Below are 20071 nucleotides of genomic sequence, written 5' to 3' on the forward strand. Positions count from 1 at the left end.
TTGGCACGCTCAAGCGATCTGACATACATCCACACACAGACTGCCTGGGACATCTGAGAATAGGACTCACCCTTTTATTGGCTGTGTCAGAGAGGAGCTCCTAAGAGCTGCAGGCTGCTGTGACCATTTCTGTAAGTGGTACTGTCTGGCAGGTACCATGTGTGGCCTGGCTGTCCTGGAACACAGCAGTCCACACATTGGGGTCCCTAGGCAACCAAGTGAAGTCTTTCCCCTCGGGCAGATAGTCCAGCGGTGACAACTCTTGCTTTCCATAGCCCTGTGGGAAGCTGCCAGGGTGCTTTAGAGTGACAGGGCTGCAGTGCCCCAATCCAGGGCACACCTCCCCTAGGGCTTGACCCTTCCCACTGGAGTCAATGGTGTGTCTCTTGGCCTGCCAGCTGCTGGCCCCCAGCTCTGGCCCTGGCTTCATCTCAGGGCGAAGCTGTAGACATGGTAGATCTCATCTGGCAGGTTTTCCTGGCGCTCCTCGGCCAGGAGGCTGAGGCCTGCACTGCGGATGATCCGGCGGACCACCTCAAGGTCACGGCACACACTGCTGTCCACGTCATCCAGGATCACACCCTCCTGGGCCATGTTGTCCTTGATGACGATGATGCCGTTGGGGCGCAGGCCCCGCTTGCAGCGTCGCAGAAACTCAGCCAGGTGCTGATCCGTCAGGTGGCCTGGGGAGAAGAGAGGCGTGAGGGTGCCATATGTGTGCCCTGCGCACAGGCCAGCAAGTGTCTCTGTCGATCTTAAGACCATCTCATGCCAAAGGAGGCCAGACGTTATCCACACAAAAGCAGAGTCAGAAGCTGGGATTAACCTGATTGGGTGCCCTCCAGCCCTGCTCGACACCTACCCATCATACCACACACCCTTCCCAGGCCTAGATCGGAAGGTGGAGCTGAAAGCCCCCAAACAAAAGGGCCAAGCCCACAGTGTTCACAGCAGCACTATCTATGTACTGTACACCCCACCCCACCCCCATGAGAAGGCAAGTGTTATAAGATCAGCAGCCCTGTGCTTAGCATTCCAGATGAGCTGTTAGGTCACACAGGCATGGCCCCTGTACTGGCTGGTTTTGTATGTCAACTTGATACAAGCTGGAGTTATCACAGAGAAAGGAGCCTCAGTTGAGGAAATGCCTCCATGAGATCCAGCTGTAAGGCATTTCCTCAATTAGTGATCAATGAGAGACAGCCCAGCTCACTGTGGGGGTGCCATCCCTGGGCTGGTGGTCCTGGGTTCTATAAGCAAGCAAGCTGAGCAAGCCAGGGGAAACAAGCCAGTAAGTCACACTCCTCAATGGCCTCTGCATCAGCTCCTGCCTCCAAGTTCCTGCCCTGCTTGAGTTCTTGTCCTGACTTCCTCTGGTGATGAACAGCAACATGGAAGTGTAAGCTGAATAAATCCTTCTCTCCCCAGTTCGCCTCTTGGTCATGATGTTTTGTGCAGGAATAGAAACCCTGACTAAGACACTCCACAAACCCCACTGCAAACAGCACAAGTGCAGTTACATCCCTGGCCTGGCCGGGCTGTGTTTGCCACACTCCTGCCACTTGGCAGGAGTTTAGGTTTGAGGCCAATCTAAGATATAAGGAGCTATAAGGAGATTGAAATAGACAAATAGATAGACAGACAGACAGATAGATAGATAGATAGATAGATAGATAGGGCTGGAGAGATGGTTTGGATCAGAAGCACAACTTCTCTTCCAGTGGACCAGGGTTTAGTTCCCAGCATCCACAGGTGATTCACAGCTGTCAGGAACTCCAGCTCCAGGGGATGGTGCCCTCTTCTGGCCACTATGAGTACTGCACACACATGACAAAGATTTGCAAGTACTCATAAAAATTTTAATTTTTTTAATTCTAATTTTACTTTTAATTAATCTACTCTTACTTTTCATGTGTATGTGTATTTGGCCTGCATGTAGATATCTGTACCATGTGTGTGCCTGGTGTCCACTCAAGCCAGAAGAGGGCACTAGATCCCCTAACACTGCAGTTGACAATGGCCATGAGTCACCATCTGGGTGCTATGAATGGAAGCCAGGTCCTTTGCAAGAACCCCCAATGCTCTTAACTGCTGAGCCATTTCTCTAGCCCCTGAAATAAAAATGTAAAAAGAATCAACCCTAACAAAGCTCATGGTCTCATGTCCTAATCAGAGTCACTGAGCACTTAAGATGGCCCACTAGATAGCTGCTATTCAGTTGGCTTCAGGCACCTCTCCTTATGGTCCTGGGAAGTGGGAGGGAGCTGCATCTCGGCTGGCCAGCTCACTAGGGCTGATGGAGCACCTGAGTGGCAGGGAGCACGGTGCATATGGGGAAGAGCAATGGGACCCTTACCTATCACCCACTGGATCCAGATCACGTCATAGGAGCCAGGCTCAGGGCTGAAGTCCTGCAGCCCACAGCAGAAGTAGTTCCTCACCCTCTTGCCCTCTTCCCCCAGGTAGGTCTTGGCTTTGGCCAGGAAGTCTTCCGTCACGTCGACCATGTCAACCACCCTGAAGAGTGGCAGGAGCAGGCGCTTGGTGATCCTTCCAATACCAGCACCACAGTCCAAGGCGCAGGAAGTCCCTGTCTTGTTTGGGCCTTCCTAAAACACAGGGGCAACGTATGACTCACAAGGCACTACAACCACATGGCCCTTCCCATGAGTCCCAGAAAGCTAAGTCAGGCTCCTGCACTGGCCTGTCACTGGAGGGCAAGCAGACTCTTTCTAAGGTCACTTCAAGGTGACAGCTAGAAAAAACAGGTGGACAATCTCCTTTCCCTCCAGAGTCCCCAGGAGCCCACAGGGTGACAGTGCTAGGGATGGCAGTGGGGCTACAGAGAGAGGGTAAGGGCCTCCTGTGGGGCTCACCCCTGGGCTTCGTGGAGCTGAGAAGGAAGGACACAGACAGAGAGCTGCATGAAAAGGAGTCACAGGAGGACAGTCACCACCCACGGCCCCCAGCACTCCTAGGCCAGGCTGCTAAGTCCCTAGTGCCTGGCCAGCTTCTGACTTGTGGCTCTGAGACAAAACTCACGGTCACAAGTCCCACCCAATCACCGCTCAGCTCTTTAGGGCCTTTGGTGGCAGTCACCAACAAGATGAGTGGAGAACCTGCAGTGTGGTATGTGGAAGTGGCTCCCCACACTGCCCCACCAGAGCCACAGCCTCTCCTGGAGAGGGCATCAAACCTGCCTACCCTTAAAAACCTCTGCAGAAACTTCCGGGAGCTGTTGAGGTCGATGTTGGAGATGTGGCCATACCCCCCGAGCATGCCGTCCACCGTGGGTGGGATCTGCTTCCAGTAGGTCTTGGCCTTCGAATAAAACTGTTTCTCATCCTCAATCACCTCGCTTGTCATGACGTCACCAGCCGTGAGGTCGCCAGCCACCGCTCTGCTCCCCTGAACACGGAAGAGGCAGGGTGAGCAGGGCACTGAATGGCAGGAAGCCTCTAGCGTACAGGCAGTGTTGCTGAGCACCCAAGTCACAACTCAACACTAAGAGTCAGCATGAGAATCTGGGAGCAAAACAGCAAAGCCAGAGAAGAACAATAAAAGGCACACACCGGAAAGGGGCCCCATGGGCTGCTGAGAGGTCTCTGTCAAGTACTTCTGTGACTGGAAGCGGGAAGAAACACAAGAAAAGCAAGAAGCCTTGTCTGTCACTGGTCCCTACTGCAACATTATCATACTCTTTGTGACAATGGTTTGGTGCCAGAGGAAGACATACAGTCATCCTGCACCCCAAGAGGTCCTTGGAGTAACAGGTCGAGGAGCCTGGTTCTAAATACCACACTGCTTTACGACGCCCTGCCAGTAGCACTGGCCCAGGGAAGGCAGCAGCATACTTCTGACAACAGATACCTTCCGCTGCAAAGTTTCTGGCCCACAGAGCAATGTGAAGGCCTGCCGGCCCCCGAGACCATCACCCCTGCAAGCAGAAAGGTAGGAACTGCGGCTTGGGAACCAGAGTAGACAGAGAACATCAGCCCGAACATCACCGCGTACTTGCCTGGGGACTGGGGATGACCTGGAACCAGAAGGCTGTCAGGTGACTCTCTAGTCACCATAGCAACTATGTCCCAACCACTACCAGCTAGGACAACATTCAGACCTCTTCCACACAGGAGCTCAATGCTTACACTGGGGCCCAGCAACCAGCCTCCCCCGCTGCCCCCAAGTCCTAAGAAAATGTTCCGATATCTCCCCAGGACCCACCAGCACATGGGCATCCAGCACATGTGGTCCTTACCAGCTGAGGAGAATGGGAGAGAACCAGAGAAGGGAGCAGGCTCTGCCTGTCTGCCGGCCCCAGGATGCCAGCTCCTCTGAGCAGGGCTAGGATCTGGCACAGCCTTTGCGGTGCTGGAGTTTAAGGGCCCTTGCTGGTTGGCGGTAGAGTGACTGAGTGAGCATGCACGGGGACAGCCATTTCTCACTTTTGGAGACTCCCAGACCCCTCAAACCAGATGACACTGTTACCAACATCATCTGTTGATCTGCCAAAGTCTCTTGAGAAATCTAATTTACAAGAATCCCACTTGCTTCTAGGAAGCAGCTGGGGTAGGTGTGGGGGTGGATCACATCCAAGCCTGGAAATGCAAGTTCTGGGTTGATTTGCTCTTACAGCCATCTCATGAAGACACATGCTTCCTGAGGCCCTGCCAAACACAGCCCCCTAGTGTCTGCTGCATGGCCCCAAGGCTCCTGAGGATCCAGGACATCAAGAGTGACATCCTCCCCGGGGGGAGGCGCACATCTTTATTTCCAGCACTGGGGAGGCAGAGGCAGGTGGATCGCTGAGTCTCAGGGCTGCCTGGTCTACATAAGGAATTTCAGGCTAGCCAGGGCTACACAGAGAAACCCTGTCTGGGAAAACAAAGCCAAAACAAGCTTTCACCTGCTCCATGAAACTGCACGGCCATGGATAGGAAGGGTCAGGGCAGCGTGGCTATGTGTTTATTCGAGGCTAGTTCATGGGCAGAGAGGCTTCATGCTCACCCGTACATCCTTGGAGTCATCTAATTACACCACGCTCCACCTGGGCAGCTGCCTTGCTAAGTCTCTGTTCCCAGGAGAAGAGAAGGAAACGTGTAACTGTCACCAGCAGGCCTTTACGGCACCTGAGACATCATCTGAAGGAGCCTGAAAGCAACTGCAGGCTAAATGAACAAAACCTGCGTTGTGTTACAGCCCTGCTCGGGCAGCATGGCAGGCAGAGCCTGCTATGAATCTCTATGATCAGCAGCTGGCCCTGTGTAAAGAGCAGAGGTGCTCCTGGAAGGAAGGAGAAGGGGGAAAGGGAAGAGAGGGAGACACAGAGGAGGGAGACTGACCTATGGGGTCACACCTTTAATCCCAGCACTCTGTCCATGAGACAGATGAATCCCTGGGTTCAAGGCCAGCCTGATCTGCACAGAGAAACCCTATCCTGAAAAACAAACACAGTCAGGTGTGATGGTGGAGGCACTCAGTAGACAGAAGCAGAAGGATCTCTGTCCAGGCTGGTCTGGTTTACACAGGGAGTCTCAGACCAACCACAGCTATGAAGTAAGACCATTGAGCCTTCTCAAACCAAAACAAATGGCTCTGGCAGTATTAAGTCCGAAAGCACCACACAGAAACCCCATATGCATTTGGCAAGAGTTTTTATTTCGCAAAAGTAGGAAGCCTGCATGCAGGGTTGGCCATTCACAAATATGGCGACAACCCCAGACAAAGGCACACAGGACTCTTTATAGGGAACTAGGGGAATTTTAGCTAGATTTAAGTCTGTAGGGTTGTCTAGGGCCTGAAGCGTTGATGTGCCTTGACTAAGGCTGTGGTACTGAAAAAAAGATGAAATTTCAAGACCTGTAAGTCATATAAAGTACTCAGAAATTGCTGGTTGTTTGTGAGCTAGAGGCTGCCTGGGACTGAGAAAAAAGAAAAACAAACCCAGGTATGCCCCGTAGTTAAAACATTCCTGGGAACAGCTTGACCATAAAGAAAAAGAGGAATGTGAGGACATAACAGGGCTATCTGAACTGAGTCAACAACTCACAGAATTCTGACACCCTGCACGTACATGTAATTTTTCTGCTGATGTTTGAATATGCCAATAGTGTGTCACTATGCTGAATTCCACACCCCTAAGCCCTTTACCCCATAAAAACCCCTAGCTTTTGAGCCTCGTGGCCGACATCTGTTATCTCCTGTGTGGGATGCATGTCGGTCCGGAGCTCCATCATTAAACTACCTCATGTAATTACATCAAGATGGTCTATTCATAATTTTTGGGGTGCACGCTGAATTGAGTGGGGGTTTCCCCACTAGGTTCTATCAGTACCAGTGCTGATTCCCACAGCTGTGCTAGACCCCACTAGCACTGGAAGTCGAATTGCTGAGGCCCCAAATCTTGTCTTTTCCTGTGATGATCCAGAGCCATCTCCATATAGGTACTACAAGGAAGGTAACAGACTCGAGGGAACAGAGTAGCCAAACACACAAGCTGGGGTTTTGGGAGAACCTGTGGATGGAACCAAGGGGTCCAAGTGAGGTGCAGGTAGATCAAGTAACACTGTGGTGCACGGCAAAGGAGCTGCTGGCTTCCATGGTAAGGGTGTGACTGCAAAGATGTTTAAGGCGAGGGAAGCGAGCCTTCCCCCTAGAGGTTCTAGAGAGCAGGGATCTAGAACTGAGGCTGATGTGGCCTTTAGGACAGGTGTTGGCGTTGCCAGTGCCACTGGTCCTATCGCTATAGAGAGGTTCCAGATGAGGAGGGGAAGAGGAGTCCCCTATTGTGTCCAAGATACACCATTAAGCCCTGCGCCTTCCCAGCCTCCCATCCTCTGCTCTTCTGTCCCTTCTCTGTTATTGAGATGGAGATGGGGTTCCTCCGTCGAGCCCACCAGTCCGCTGGGTGTCAGGTTTGCTGTCCTGACTATCTGGATAAGATCCCAGTTATCAGGCACCGGTGGGGCATTGGCCTCACAACTCCCATTTAACACAAAAGCAGCTTTCAGTGCCACCGAAAAGTCCCACAATCACTTGTCCCTGGGCACACAGAGTTGGACGGTCGCTGTTCCTGGCCATCCTTCCCAAGCTGGCCTTAGAGCTTTGCAGTTTCTGATGTGACGAACAGGGTTTGCCTCTTCAACCTGGATCCTTCCATATGTATCCGGCAGGGCACAAAGTTCTAGGTTAAAAATGAAAAAGGTAGTATTTCTGGGACCAGTCAGTGTCAAAGCCTGTACCTCTCTCCCTAAGTCTCATGGGGTTCTCTCAGGGTCTTGAAGTATCCATTTGATGGTGGCAGTTGATGAGGGTTTGTGTCCGCTGAAATCTGCAGACTTCATACAAGCAGACCAAGTATGAGAAGCAGGTAGATGGAGCCCTCTGGAGACTTGTTGGGACCTGTCGGGACCTGCCACTGTTTAGGGTGAAGCAGGGTGTGTGTGAGGCAAGAGTTTGTGAACTCTTAGCTTAAGTGGGTCTCATGGGTAGGTGGCAGCTCACCACAGTCCAGTGCTGGCCTTAGGCATGTAGTGGTCTGAGTCTGCATGTGGGTCAATAGATTTTACCTAGGAACGATGTATCTAAGCTCAGACCTCGTCAACTTTGACTGTTTTGGGGTGGTCAGGATTAAAGTGTTTGGTCCCTTCCAGGTGGGCTCCAATGTCTCCTTTTGGTGTCTTTTGATGATTACTGTACCTGGAATAAGGCTTGGAGGGAGGAAAGAAACTCATGATCAACTTCAGCTAGGACTGCTGCCTTTCTATCAGGTGGCAGAGGTGGGGGCCTAGCGCACATAACTTCAAAAGGAGTTAGTCCTCAAGTACAGGGGGAATTCTAAATCCTAAAGAGAGCGAAGGGAAGGAGAGACACCCACTCACCGCCAGTCGTGGGTTGATTTAGTTAAGGTCTCCTTTAAGGTCCAATTCATTCTTTTTACTTGACCTTTGGGGATGGAGTTTGCAATTTGTCCCCACAGCCTTGACTCACGTCGGGGTTACCTGAGAGATGAAGCAGCGAGGTCCATTGTCTGACCACAGGAATACAAGGAGGTCATACCTTGGGATGATGTCTAACAACTTCTTGGTGGGTGTGCCTCTGTCCTTCCTGAAAACGCGCTACCAACACTAGCAAGATCTGTACCGGGCTTGACTTCCCAGTTTACTCCAGGTCGAGCTCCCCTTTCCCTGGACCCCAATCTGGAGGTCTCTCCATGCTTAGAGTTGACTATACAGCAGGTGGGGCACCAGGCCATGGCCTCCTTTCCTTCTGAGGTGAGAAGTCCTCTTTTCCTTGTAGATGGCCCCATGAACATGCATGGTTGAAAAAGCACACAGGCTGTCTGTATAGGTATGGAGTCTTTTTCTTTGGCCTAGATGTAGGCCCTTAGCCAAAGCTATTAATTCAGTTTTTTGGCTGATATACCTGAGGCTACATCCCCAATGGTCACCGTAGTCCCCGCATATCAGGTGCCATCTCAGACAAAGCTGCTGCCATCTGTATACCATGTTAATTCTGCTTAAGGGGAACGTCCTTAAAGTCCAGTCTTGTCCCTTGTAGATGGCTCAGAATCTGAGCAGTCATGCAAGGGACCGTCCAGGTCCAGGCCAGGGAGCAGGGTGGCCGAGTTAAGGGTGCTGCTGGTGATGAACTTGATTTGGGGTGGGGGGATCAGGAGCAGAGCCTGGTAGTGGGCTAACCTGGCATTGGTCAGCCACCTGTCGGGAAGATGCTTGACCCCTTCAGAGGCTAGTCAGTCACCTTGAGGTTCTGGCCCGGAGTTAGCTTGTCTGAGTCTTTGACCAGCAAGGCTGTGGCCACTATTATCTGGAGGCACGGGGGCTATCCAGTTGCCACTGGGTCCCATCATTTTGACAAATATGCCACTGGTCTTCTCCAGGGCCCGAGAGACTGGTTAAGGACCCCTTTTGCTAATCCTTTCTCTTTTGCCCACACTGGAGGGGAACGGCTTGGAGACACCTAGCAAGGCCAGCACAGGAGAGCCTCACAGGTATCTTTGACTTGCCAAATGTCTCCTCCATTTTCTCAGTCCACTCCAATGGAGCGTTCCCCCCACGAGTCACCTCAATCAGAGGACAGGCCAGTTCAGCAAACCCAAGGACCCCAGCCAACCCCAGGAACTCCCTTATGTCCCAGAGACTGGTGAGCCAGGGATCCTCAGAATAGTCTCTTTTCTCGCTCTCGACAGCCATCTTCCCCCCTCTCAAGTATGTAGCCTAGGTAGGTTACTAGAGTTGGCAGAGCTGAACTTTCTTGGCAGACACATGGTACTCCAGTCTTCACGATGTTTTAGGGGGTTCCTTAGTGGCGGCTTTATAGGCCTCCAATGGTGTCAACAGCAATTATCAAGTCATCGACGTACTGCATCGGACTGACATTTGGGTGGGCTCGCTGTACTCACCCAAATCCCCATGGAGAACCTCACGGAAGATGCTAGGGGAGTGTTGGAACCCTTGGGGAAGCTGTGTCCGAGGCAGCTGTCTATGTGTCCTTCATCTGGGTCTAGCCACTCAAAGGGAAAGAGGGACTAGCTGTTGGCATCTGTAAGACCCAGGATGGTATAGCATACCCATGGGGAAGGGTCCCGAGGAGGCTGTGTGTGTTCAGAACAGTAAGATGGAGATCCTGAACCCACTTGTTTACCTCCTGGAGGTTCTGCATCGGCCTATAGTCAGTAGAGCTGGGCTTTTTAACCAGCAGCAGGGAGGTATTCCAGGCTGAGTGCCCGATGTGTGTGTGTGGGGGGGGTCCCCAGCGTGGCTCCCAGGGCAGTGGGTATCATCTGATTCAGGCTGGCACTGCACTGGCCTTCAGCTGTACCAACACAGGGCTCAGTGCTTGGTCCAGCCAAATGCCCGATTCTGCCCAGGCTTCTGAGATCTCTTGGATCCAACACTGTAGCAGGCTCTCCCGCTTCCCTCCTTCGACCAGAGTTGGGGGTGTCTATGAATAACTTGTGTTCATCTACCAACGCCATGGTGAGGATGTGTGTGGCTTTTCCTTCCCAATCAGTCACAGAGACCCAGGTTGGACTGAAGTGAATATGGGCTCCCACTTTAGTCAGCACGTTTCTTCCCAGCAAGGGGTACGGGCATTCGGAGATGACCACAAAAGAGTGGGTCCATTCCCCAAATCACCAATCAGGGACAACAGTCCATGAGTATGGGCCAGTCCCCATTGCTCCCAGGCCTGTCTTTAACATAATGGCCCCAGAGGTCGTTTTAGGAGGGAGTATTGTGCCCATGTCCACCAGAAACTTCATAGGCTTCCTTCCACTTTTAGGGTCACTCAAGGCTTGGAGAGGGGCACGGAGCCCCACCTCCCCCAATCACCCATCTCTTCCAGCTCCAGGTCCTTAGACTCCATGGGGGACTCCACTGGGGCATTCACTTTCCCCGTGTCCTACCTTCTCACAATGAGCACACGATCTCTCTGTAATCCTGACCGCATCCTCCTTCCTCTTTTATTTATATTTCCAAATGCCACCATCTTTACTTTTCTTATTCTTTTTCTTTAGGCCCTGCCAATGCTGCCAAAAGGATCTTGGCCAATCCCTTTGTTTGTCTCTCTGATACACCTTACCTTCTAAACCTTGTAGTCTCTGCAACTTGAGAATGTCTGGTGCTGCCTGGTTGACAAAGGCCATTTACCACTGACTGGTTTTCCTTGGCTTCTGGGTTGAAGAGTGTATAAGTTCGGTAAGTTATTAGCAGCCATGTCAGGAAGGCCCCTGGTGACCCATCCTGTCCCTGCCGTTACTGGATCACTTTGGACAAACTTGTGAACCGCCTTATGGTGGCCCGGGGGTAAACCTTTAATTTCCACCCACCTGCCCGCGTGTGTGATGTGATGTACTTGCCATTTCCCCTACGGGCTCTTCTTCCCCTCTTGCTGCCCCCTCCCTCAGATTTCCTGATGGCTGGTAACAGGGGAGTGGAGAGAGAGCTTCCTCTTCAAAACCTCCTGAGGGGCGCAGGATGGGATAGAGGGCGCTGATGGCCTAGGGACCTCTCTCCTTTCCTCCACTTCATGCCCCTAGAGGGAGGAAGGGAGGGAGGGAGGGGAGATGGGTGGGTGGGTGGGTTTAACCAGGCAGAGAAGGCTCTTTCACTAGGGTCTCACAGGTGGTTAGCTAGGCAACCTGGTCCAGGTGGCCTGGTTTTTCATAGACAATGTCCTTCACTCTATAGTTGGTGGGAGGTCATAGGTTCCTTCCTTAGGCTATCCCACACCGAAGGTGACCCAGTCATCTCTTCAGAAGACAGACATCTTTTTCTTTACATGAAGCCCTTATCTGGCTGCTAATTTACGGATCTCCTTGAAATGATCTAACGTAAGACTCAAGGGGGTGGAGCTGCTTTGGCCCATTTCTAGAATCAAGACAGTTACAAATAAATAGACAGAGACACAAAAGAACAATTCACACAGAAATGTACTGGGACAGCACATGAAAATTCAGAATGAAGGCCTGTCCCAAGAGTGGGTTCCGACCTGCCCCGTTCTGTCAGAACCACCAGTGGGATCAAGTTCCCTTCAGGTGGGACCCTCAAGTCTCCTTCAAGTGGGTCACAATGACGAGGGTTCCACTGGTGTCTGCCTGAACCACCTGGAGCCTCTAGTAATTGGCTTAAGCTACTCACAAACTCAGACTGTCTGGACATACAGGAACACAGACAACTGGGACACAGAGTACTCATGTACCAGCCAGTGGTCAAACATTCAATGTGACAAGGGTGTCAGGGGTGCTTCCTGGCCCATGCACCAAAAATGTTAAGTCTAAAAGTGCCGCACGGAGACCACCACTCACATATGCAATTGGCAAGTGTTTTTATTTCAAGAAAGCAAGAAGTCTGCATGCAGAGATAGGCCACACCAGACAAAGGTGTGCAGGCCATTTTATAGGGAACTAGGGAATTTTGGCTAGGGTTAGGTAATTTAAAATTTTCCTGGCGGGTGCCAGGGGATGTTACATGGGTCAGTTTCTGATTTGCTTGTGTCCAGGTGGTCAGTGGACTGCACTGAGTCTAACCACAGAATCAGAGATACCCACACCATCTAAGGCTGCCCAGCACAGCATCCTGAGATATGGTATTTCCCCATCCTTTTGGTTATCTCCAGGCTGTTCTCTGGATGGGGGATTTTATGGTCTGTTCCTGGAGCTGGTGAATTATGGCCTAGTTCCTGGGACTGATGACTTAGGGGTGTGTATGGCTAGTTCCAAGAACAGAGCCTTCCCTTTTGAAGTCAGGCCTGGTCCTACAATGAGGTCATCCTCTCGACAGTAGGGTGGACTGGATCGGAACCTGGCTCTGCTTACCAGCTGTGCAAGCTCAGATAGGGCCCTTAGCTGGTATAGTGTATTCCATGCCTATATCGCTAGCACTCAGGAGGCTGAGGCAAGAGGATCAGGAGATCAAAACCAGCCTGATTCAAGAATCCAAACACAAAAGCCTGGGTTCAAGCCTCAGGACCCCCAAAACTGAACATGGTGTGCATGCCTGTAATCCCAGCACTTCAAAGGCTGAAGCAGGCAGGTCAGGAGTTCAAAATCATCCTTGGCTACAAAGTGACTTTGACTTTGAGGCTAGCCTAGACTACATGAAATATTGTATCAAAAAATAAATAAAAAGAAGAAACAACTTGGGCTGCAGATCCAGGGCTCTCACCTCCACCTCTCAAAATAAATGACTAAATAACAAGCAAGATACTCTGCTATACATTATTCTTAATATAAATATAAATGGTGAATTTAAATGGCCTGTATTTCTTTACCTTATGCTAGTCCTCAATAACTACACAAGAAAGTCAAGATTTATTTAAGTCCGCATCTCAATAACTGAACAATCAGAAGATCCTCCTTAGCCTTCTATGGTAATCTAGCCACCTCCCAGCCCCATCCTGTGTGACCTCTCTCCAGACCCTTTCTTCATGGCTCCAAATTCCCCATCCTCTCTGATGATCTCCGAATCTCCCTCTCCTATCTCTTTCCTCTGGTTGGCAGATGAGCGGCCCTCTTCCCTATTCTGCCCAAGTATTGATGCGATCAGCATTGACAAAGCAGAGAATAAATGGTTAAGAAAACTGTTTACACAGACTTAAGACCAGAGATTCTTATCCACATCTAAAAAAAGATAACTCAGGCAGAGAAATCAGCATTTGAATTATACAGTGTATAAACACAGTCTGCCTACCCATTGTGCCTGTCGTCCTCTTTTCACTCTGAGACCATGGCTGGTCTGAAACTCACCCTGAACTTCATAGAGAAGCTGTAGTTATTAAACAAGCCTGAGAAGCCCCAGGCTCCACTGTGGAAGGCATATACTCTCTTGAGCTTACAGTTCTCCACTGTCAGAGACATTTGGTGAGATGGCTGAGCTGTTAGAGCGAGCACTGCCTGCTCTTCTCAGCATCTCACAGTGGAAAAGCTCCAAACCACCAATCACTGCGGTTCCTGGTGATCTGATGCCTTCCCTTTGCCTTCCAGGGCCCTGTCCCCATAGACATATAATCAAATATTACAAAAAAAAAAAAAAAAAAGCCTTAAACACGGAGGCTGGAGACAAGCGCCAGTCAAGAACACCAGCTGCTCTTCCAGAGGTCCTGAGTTCAATTCCCAGCAACCACGTGGAGACTCACAACCATCTGTAATGGGATCTGATGCCCTCTTCTGGAGTGTCTGAAGACATCAAAAGTATACTCGCATACATATAACAATTTTTTTTTTTTTTTTTTGGTTTTTTGAGACAGAGTTTCTCTGTGTAGCCCTGGCTGTCCTGGAACTCACTCTGTAGACCACGCTGGCCTTGAACTCAGAAATCCGCCTGCCTCTGCCTTCCAAGTGCTGGGATTAAAGGTGTGCAGCACCACTGCCCGGCAAAAAAAAAAATCTTTAAAAATAAATCTTAAAACACAATTTTTCTCTCTTTCTGTCTGGTTTTTGAGATAGGGTTTCTCTGTGTAGCCCTGGCTGTCCTAGAACTCACTTTGTAGACCAGGTTGGCCTCAAACCCAGAGATCCACCTGCCTCTGCCTCCTGGATGCTGGGATTAGAGGCGTGCACCACCTCTGCCTAGTTCAAACATAGTTAAAAAAGATCAAGCAAGGAAAACATGTTAAAACCTCCAAATCACACAGACCCTGGTAAGGCTGGAGCCCACCTATGAGACCATGTGGCCTTTGGTCAGTCCATAAGATGCAAACACAAGCTCCCGATACATCCAGGACCACACACCTGCAGACTCTGACCTTTTGATTATGTGGCTCTGGCCTTCAGGAAAGCATCCCTCCCCCGCCCCCCAACACACACACACACACACACACACACACACACAAGCACACACACAGGAAAGCCAGCTCAAGGAAACGATGTGCCTTAAAACAGTACTTGGGATAGGACCAAAAGTTAGGAGAGGATTTAGGCTTCTCACTTAGTCCCCAGTCACTGAGTGACCCACCCCATACATTATTGTCATCAGTTACAGCACCTGTTCTAGGCCCTTATCAAAAGGATTAAAGACCAAAATGAACACACAGTTGGTGGAGCAGCAAAGCCTGGAGCATCTGGAAAAGATGGCAGGCAGCCTTGCTTAAGAGGCTGACCTTGGCCTCAAGGGCTCATGACAGTAACTATGTTGGCAGAGCTGGAGGCACTTAAACGTGATGGCAACCCGTGCAACCAAGCACTTAACTGCGAGGACTTGAGCCAAGCACCGCGCCGATTCCACACACCAACCTTGCAGTGGCTGCTTTCCTTATCTCAGAGGGGAAACTGAGGACTGGAAAGTGATTTACGGGCGCGAGTGAAGATACGTCTTGCCAGCCTCCACCAATGTGGCTTCCTCTAACCCAATCCGTGGTCACCAGAGTCCCTGCCCAGGTCTGATCGGTGAACCTCCATGGGACGTGCACGTGGGCCAGGCCCAGGTCACTTGACGACGGGGCCTCACCGCTTCAGGCAGTTGGGGTGAGCACCCCCCTCCTCCCTGGCCGCGTCCCTCGCGATACTTACCTGGGTCGGGGCTCCAGGGACCCGAGAGAGAAGGACCGGTTGAGAAGAGGCTGGCAAAGACCGTAGCCCACAGCAGCCGCCACCACTTTACCGGACCAGACACCTCGCGGCCTCTGCCTTTGTCCGCACACGTCACTTCCCCGAGCCTGGAGGGGGCTGGACTCAAGCTCGCTCCGCCCCGAGGCCAGTTCACTCCGCCCCAAGACTAGCTCATCCCTCTCCACAGACAGATAGCCCCTCCCCAGGGCCAGATCGCCGCGTCCCACAGGCAGCTCACGTCCAGATCGTCCCTCCCCCACAGCCAACTCCGCCCTCTCCACGCCCAGCTCACCCCGCCCCAAAGCCGGATCACCCCGCCCCACGGCCTGCTCACTCGACACGCCCAGAACTTCCCTCCGCGCGACTAACTCGCCCCTCCCAACGCCCAGCTCGCCCAAACACAGGACCCCCCTAGTCCCGCCCCACGGCCAATTCGCCCCTCCCCACCGCTTCGACACGCCCAGAACTTCCCTCCGCGCGACTAACTCGCCCCTCCCCACGCCCAGCTCGCCCAAACACAGGACCCCCTTTCCCGTCCCACGGCCAATTCGTCCATCCCCATCGCTACCTCGCTTGTCCCCGAGGCCAGTTCACCCCGTCCCCTGGCCAGATCGCCGCACTCCAAGGTTTGATCGCCCTATCCTTCGGCCAGATCGCCTTTTCCTGCGGGATCTTAACCCAGTTTTTTTGCCTACGTGCAGGGACTTCATGATGAAGGATCCACAGCTGACATCTCACTCACTTCAGGGTGTAGCTCTTTTAAGACAAGAGTCCAACTGAGTTCTTGCCGTAAACTTCGGGATCCTTCTGCATCATCGACGTGGTTGCTGGGGTTACAGGCACGCGCCTCCATGCGCCACAAGGCTGGATTCTTAAAAACCAACATCATGAGAGTTTTCCACCCTAAAAGGAGAATTAAGCCGGGCGTGGTGGCGCACGCTTTAATCTCAGCACTCGGAAGGCAGAGGCAGGCAGATTTCGAGGCCAGCCTGGTCTACAAAGTGAGTTCCAGGACAGCCAGGGCTATACAGAGAAACCCTGTCTCGAAAAACCAAAAAAAAAAAAAAAAAAGGAGGATTAAAGGCCATTGTTGCTCAAATCCACCCATGCCCACTAGTATATTAAAATAATATATCAACCTAGAAAAGAGAACAGGAAAGAAAGGCTTTGACAGAGGTAAGGATTGCCAGGCCAAATAAAGCAGAAATCTAGAAGTTTGCCCTCCTGAGGACCGCCCTTCCCTATCCACTCAGACAATCTGCACCGGTCTTGAAGGAAAGATGAGCTTGCTGCATGCAAACCCCCTCTAACCGCCTCGGAGTTCTAAGTTGCCTCTTCTAACTGGTGGATGTAATGTTTCAGCTACAATACTCGGAGGGTTAAATTTGTGGGATTTGTGAGTTTAGGCATTTGCAGTGGGCTTGCAGGCAATGAAGGTTAGCATAATAAGTATTTTTGCCTTAAGCTCACCTCTGTTGGCCGACACACCGGGTGTTAGACTTACCTGTCATGCCTCCTGGGCTCTGCATACAGTAGGTGCTTAAAGCTGGGTTTGCTTTTACTTATTCTTTTTTTTTTTTTTTTTTTTTTTCTGGATCAGTGCCTGGCTAAGTAACCCAGGATAGCCTGAAACTCACAGCGATCCTCCTGCCTCTGAAATGCTGGAATTGAAAGAATGCACTACCATACGTAATGTGTATTTACACATTAATACAATGAAAGCAATAGAGGCTTAGGAGGCTGAAAAATCCTACCCACAATTGAGTTCCCACCCCAAATCTGTGCACCTATTAGTTGATAGCTACTCTGGGTTATTCTAGGTATTACCTGGTTTCAATAGTTCAAAGAGCTATTCACCACCCCAAAGTGGTGAATACTTGTAACCCCAGCACCTGGGAAGTGGAGGCCGGAAGACAAGGAGTTAAAGGTTATCTCAATGAACTTAACACCAGCCTACACTACCTAAGACCTTGTCTCAAAAACAAAAGCCAAGGAGCTGAAAAGATGACTTGTGACTCAGTAGTTAAGAGTGCTTGTTAGGGCTTTAGAGATAGCTCAGTGGTTGAGGGCACTGGCTGCTCTTCCAGAAAACCTATATTCAAGTCCCAGTACCCACATGGCAGCTCACAACTGTCTGTAACTCAAAGATCTCACACCTTCACACAGACATATGTGCAGGCAAAATGCCAAAGCACATGAACATAAAAACAAAAATAAATTATCTTAAGAAAGGAAGGAAGGAAGGAAGGAAGGAAGGAAGGAAGGAAGGAAGGAGGGAAGAAGGAAGAGTACTTCCTGCTTTTACAGAGAACTAGAATTCTGTTCCCAGGCAATCTGACCCCTTCTGGACTCAAAAAGACACCTGCATGTATGTATGCATGCACACATGCTTATGCACACAGAGATAAGTAAAAAGTAAAATTTCCTTTAAAATGCAAGTTTGGTCTGGTGTGATGACTCACACCTTTAATCCCAGCACTCGGGGCAGGGGCAGGGGCAGGAGGACCTCTGTGAGCTTAAACCCTGCCTAATCTATATAATGAGTTCCAGGACAGCCAAAGCTACACAGTGAGACATGGTCTCAAAAAAGCCAAAATTATTAATAATAAGAAGGAGAAGGAAGAGGAGGAGGAGGCTTGAGGAAACTGCTCAAAAAAGCTGTCTCAGCCCTTAAGAGTACAAACTGCTCTTCCAGAAGATCTGAGCTCAGTCCCTAGCGCACATGTTGGGTGTCTTTACAACCCCTGTAACTCCAGCTCCAGCGGATCCTGCTAAGGCCTGGGTAACTGCTGCCCGTCTAGCCAGATATTTTATGCTGTTATTACTGCTATAAAGAAAACTTCTCATGTGTTGTTTCTAGGAATCTTTCTCATTCCCAAGTTGATTGCATATTCTGGTATGTCCTGAGCTTTGGTGCTATTAAAAACCAGTCAGTTTGAACTGCTTTGTACAACTAGCCACAATAAGCTTGGACCTAAATCAACCATTTAGCAGCACTTCCTGCATCTATGTATAAACTTTTATGGGTTTTGCTTTTATAAGCTGCCCCTGGGATGGACCCCAACATAAGAGAGACGCCTGCACTAATATAAGAAGCTATTTGGAATAAGACTTCCATTTTGAGTAGGGGTGAGTAAAGTTCCTGAGACCTCCCTGGGAACTGACATCTTACTTGGCAGAAAGAGTCATGTACATGGGTAAATGATATCCTGGTTGGCAAGTTAAGACATGAATGTCAGGCAAGGTAAGTCACCAGCACAGTTAAACACCCTGACAAATGAGGACAGGATAAATGGACAGCAAAGATATGCTCCTAAGGAGTTCCCTATCCCTAAATCCTGATTGATGAAATAACTTGGCACAAACATTCATGGATTTCATACTTAAAAGCTCTGTAGGATTCTGGCTTGGGGTCACAGTCAGCTCCTGAGTCTGGTCTGAGGCCCTGATCGATTGATTGATCAGTCCTGTGATGAATACTCAATAAACTATCCCTACCTGACTGAGATCAGTGTTTGTGTGGTTTGTGGGGTGACTCCTGGACCCCAACAGATCCAGTGTCCATTTCTGGCTTCCTGCACTGAGCGTGCACATGCTTACACACAGATACCCACAGAGTCATCTTAAATAATGATACAATGGTGATGTAGCTCAGTTGGCAGCATGATCGCCTAGCATGTATGATGTCCTGTGTTTGATACCCAAGTCCCACATAAAGCCAGCGGTAGCTGGATGTTATTACAGTCTCGGTATTTAGGAGGCAGAGAGGCCTTCAGTTGGTAGAAGGATCAGAAGTTCAAGGTTATCATTGACTAGATTTGAGAACTGCAGGCCCTGTTTTAGGAAAAAAGATAAATAAAATAACAAAACCAGCCAGGCAGTGGTGTAGCGGCACAGTGGCACACACCTTTAATCCCAGCACTTGGGAAGCAGAGGCAGGCGGATTTCTGAGTTCAAGGCCAGCCTGGTCTACAGAGTGAGTTCCAGGACAGCCAGGGATACACAGAGAAACCCCTCATCACCCAACCTGAGGACTCTCATGGGCCTCTCCCAGCTCTCCCAACCAAGACTCACATTTGAGTCCATTTGCCCCATGGCACTCCCAGAAAAAAGGACCCTGTCAGCATCATATTGCCGAGAGAAACAGAAAATGAACATGCCTTGGTTCCTGGATTTCCAGGCCCCCTGTGCTCTTCCTGTCCTAGGAGGGTGGGGGTGATACACCCCTCCTTTCCATCCATCTTTGTCTTCCACTCAGTCAAGCGCAGCCCACTCTGGGTCTAAGAGAGCGCTCTGGTCCTCTTTGGATCAGGCATGGCTGCTCTGACCTGGAGTGCCAAGGCCTCTATGGGTGTGGCCCCGGGCCCCCCAGAGTATACCAGCCCCACCCTTGTCCCCAGGACACAGTGCCCATTGCTCCCCAGTGGCTGTGGGTAAGATCGGATCACAATGACTCTAAGAACACTTTCAGGCACCTGGGCAGAGCTGTCAGAGGGAGCAGGTGGAAAGATGGGCTCTCCCAGCAAATAGCCCACCTGTCAGGGGGCTCTAAATTTATAGGACCTTCCGTGGCCTCACCCAGCAGGTGAGTGTGATATCCTAGGATCCTTTTAGAGGTGATGACAGTCTTGGGAAGAAGCAAGTCGGAGATGCCAGTGTCAGAGCTGGAGGGACTGGGCCTTTTCTCCCTAATTGGGATGATGCTCAGAATCTGTGTCTTGGCTGGATGTGGCTGGATGGTGGAACACTTATCCATGCTACAGCTTTACTAGGCTCTCTGTCTCATCCCCAGCCTTGGGGAAGGGGCACCAAAAATGGTCTTGGCTCCTCCCCAGATCCACTGTCAGCATCTGGGGTAAGAGGTGGGAGAAAGTCATGTGTATCTGCAGCCTGGTCCTGTTCTGAGAGCGACTTCCCCATCAAAGTTTACAAACTGGAAGTCTACAATTTCAGTAGGAGGTCCAGCCCTTCCACACCTTCTCCTGCTATGCCTGTAAGTCATGT

The 20071-nt window shown here is 50.7% G+C and overlaps 1 protein-coding gene across 4 annotated transcripts; it reads right to left on the reverse strand.

Annotated features, from left to right (window-relative positions):
- Positions 1–60: 60 nt before the first annotated feature.
- On the reverse strand, positions 61–19382 carry Ntmt1 (N-terminal Xaa-Pro-Lys N-methyltransferase 1). 4 transcript variants are annotated; one of them, XM_021151122.3, is made up of 5 exons: positions 19228–19382; positions 15810–15970; positions 3205–3408; positions 2357–2609; positions 61–683 (listed from the first exon to the last, which is right to left on the reverse strand). In XM_021151122.3, the coding sequence occupies exons 2-5, from the start codon at positions 15954–15956 to the stop codon at positions 427–429; spliced, it is 861 nt and encodes a 286-aa protein (XP_021006781.1). In that variant the 5' UTR covers positions 15957–15970; positions 19228–19382; the 3' UTR covers positions 61–426. The 4 variants fall into 4 exon arrangements, with proteins under 4 accessions (XP_021006781.1, XP_021006791.1, XP_021006794.1 ...); XM_021151132.3 differs by lacking the exons at positions 15810–15970; positions 19228–19382 and adding an exon at positions 15636–15797; XM_021151135.3 differs by lacking the exons at positions 15810–15970; positions 19228–19382 and adding an exon at positions 15029–15208.
- Positions 19383–20071: the final 689 nt, after the last annotated feature.

Source organism: Mus caroli, unplaced genomic scaffold, assembly GCF_978045245.1.
Source record: "Mus caroli unplaced genomic scaffold, Mus_caroli_1 scaffold_2, whole genome shotgun sequence".
NCBI classification, from domain to species: Eukaryota; Metazoa; Chordata; class Mammalia; order Rodentia; family Muridae; genus Mus; species Mus caroli.

Excerpts from the sequence above, each read along its gene's own strand:
- Ntmt1 (XM_021151122.3), bottom strand. The coding sequence starts at position 15,956 with ATGATGTTGGTTTTTAAGAATCCAGCCTTGTGGCGCATGGAGGCGCGT. Across the intron at positions 2,610-3,204 it reads TTCTGCAGAGGTTTTTAAGG|GAAGGCCCAAACAAGACAGG; the intron begins GTAGGCAGGTTT and ends CCTGTGTTTTAG. Across the intron at positions 684-2,356 it reads CTGGATCCAGTGGGTGATAG|GCCACCTGACGGATCAGCAC; the intron begins GTAAGGGTCCCA and ends TCTTCTCCCCAG.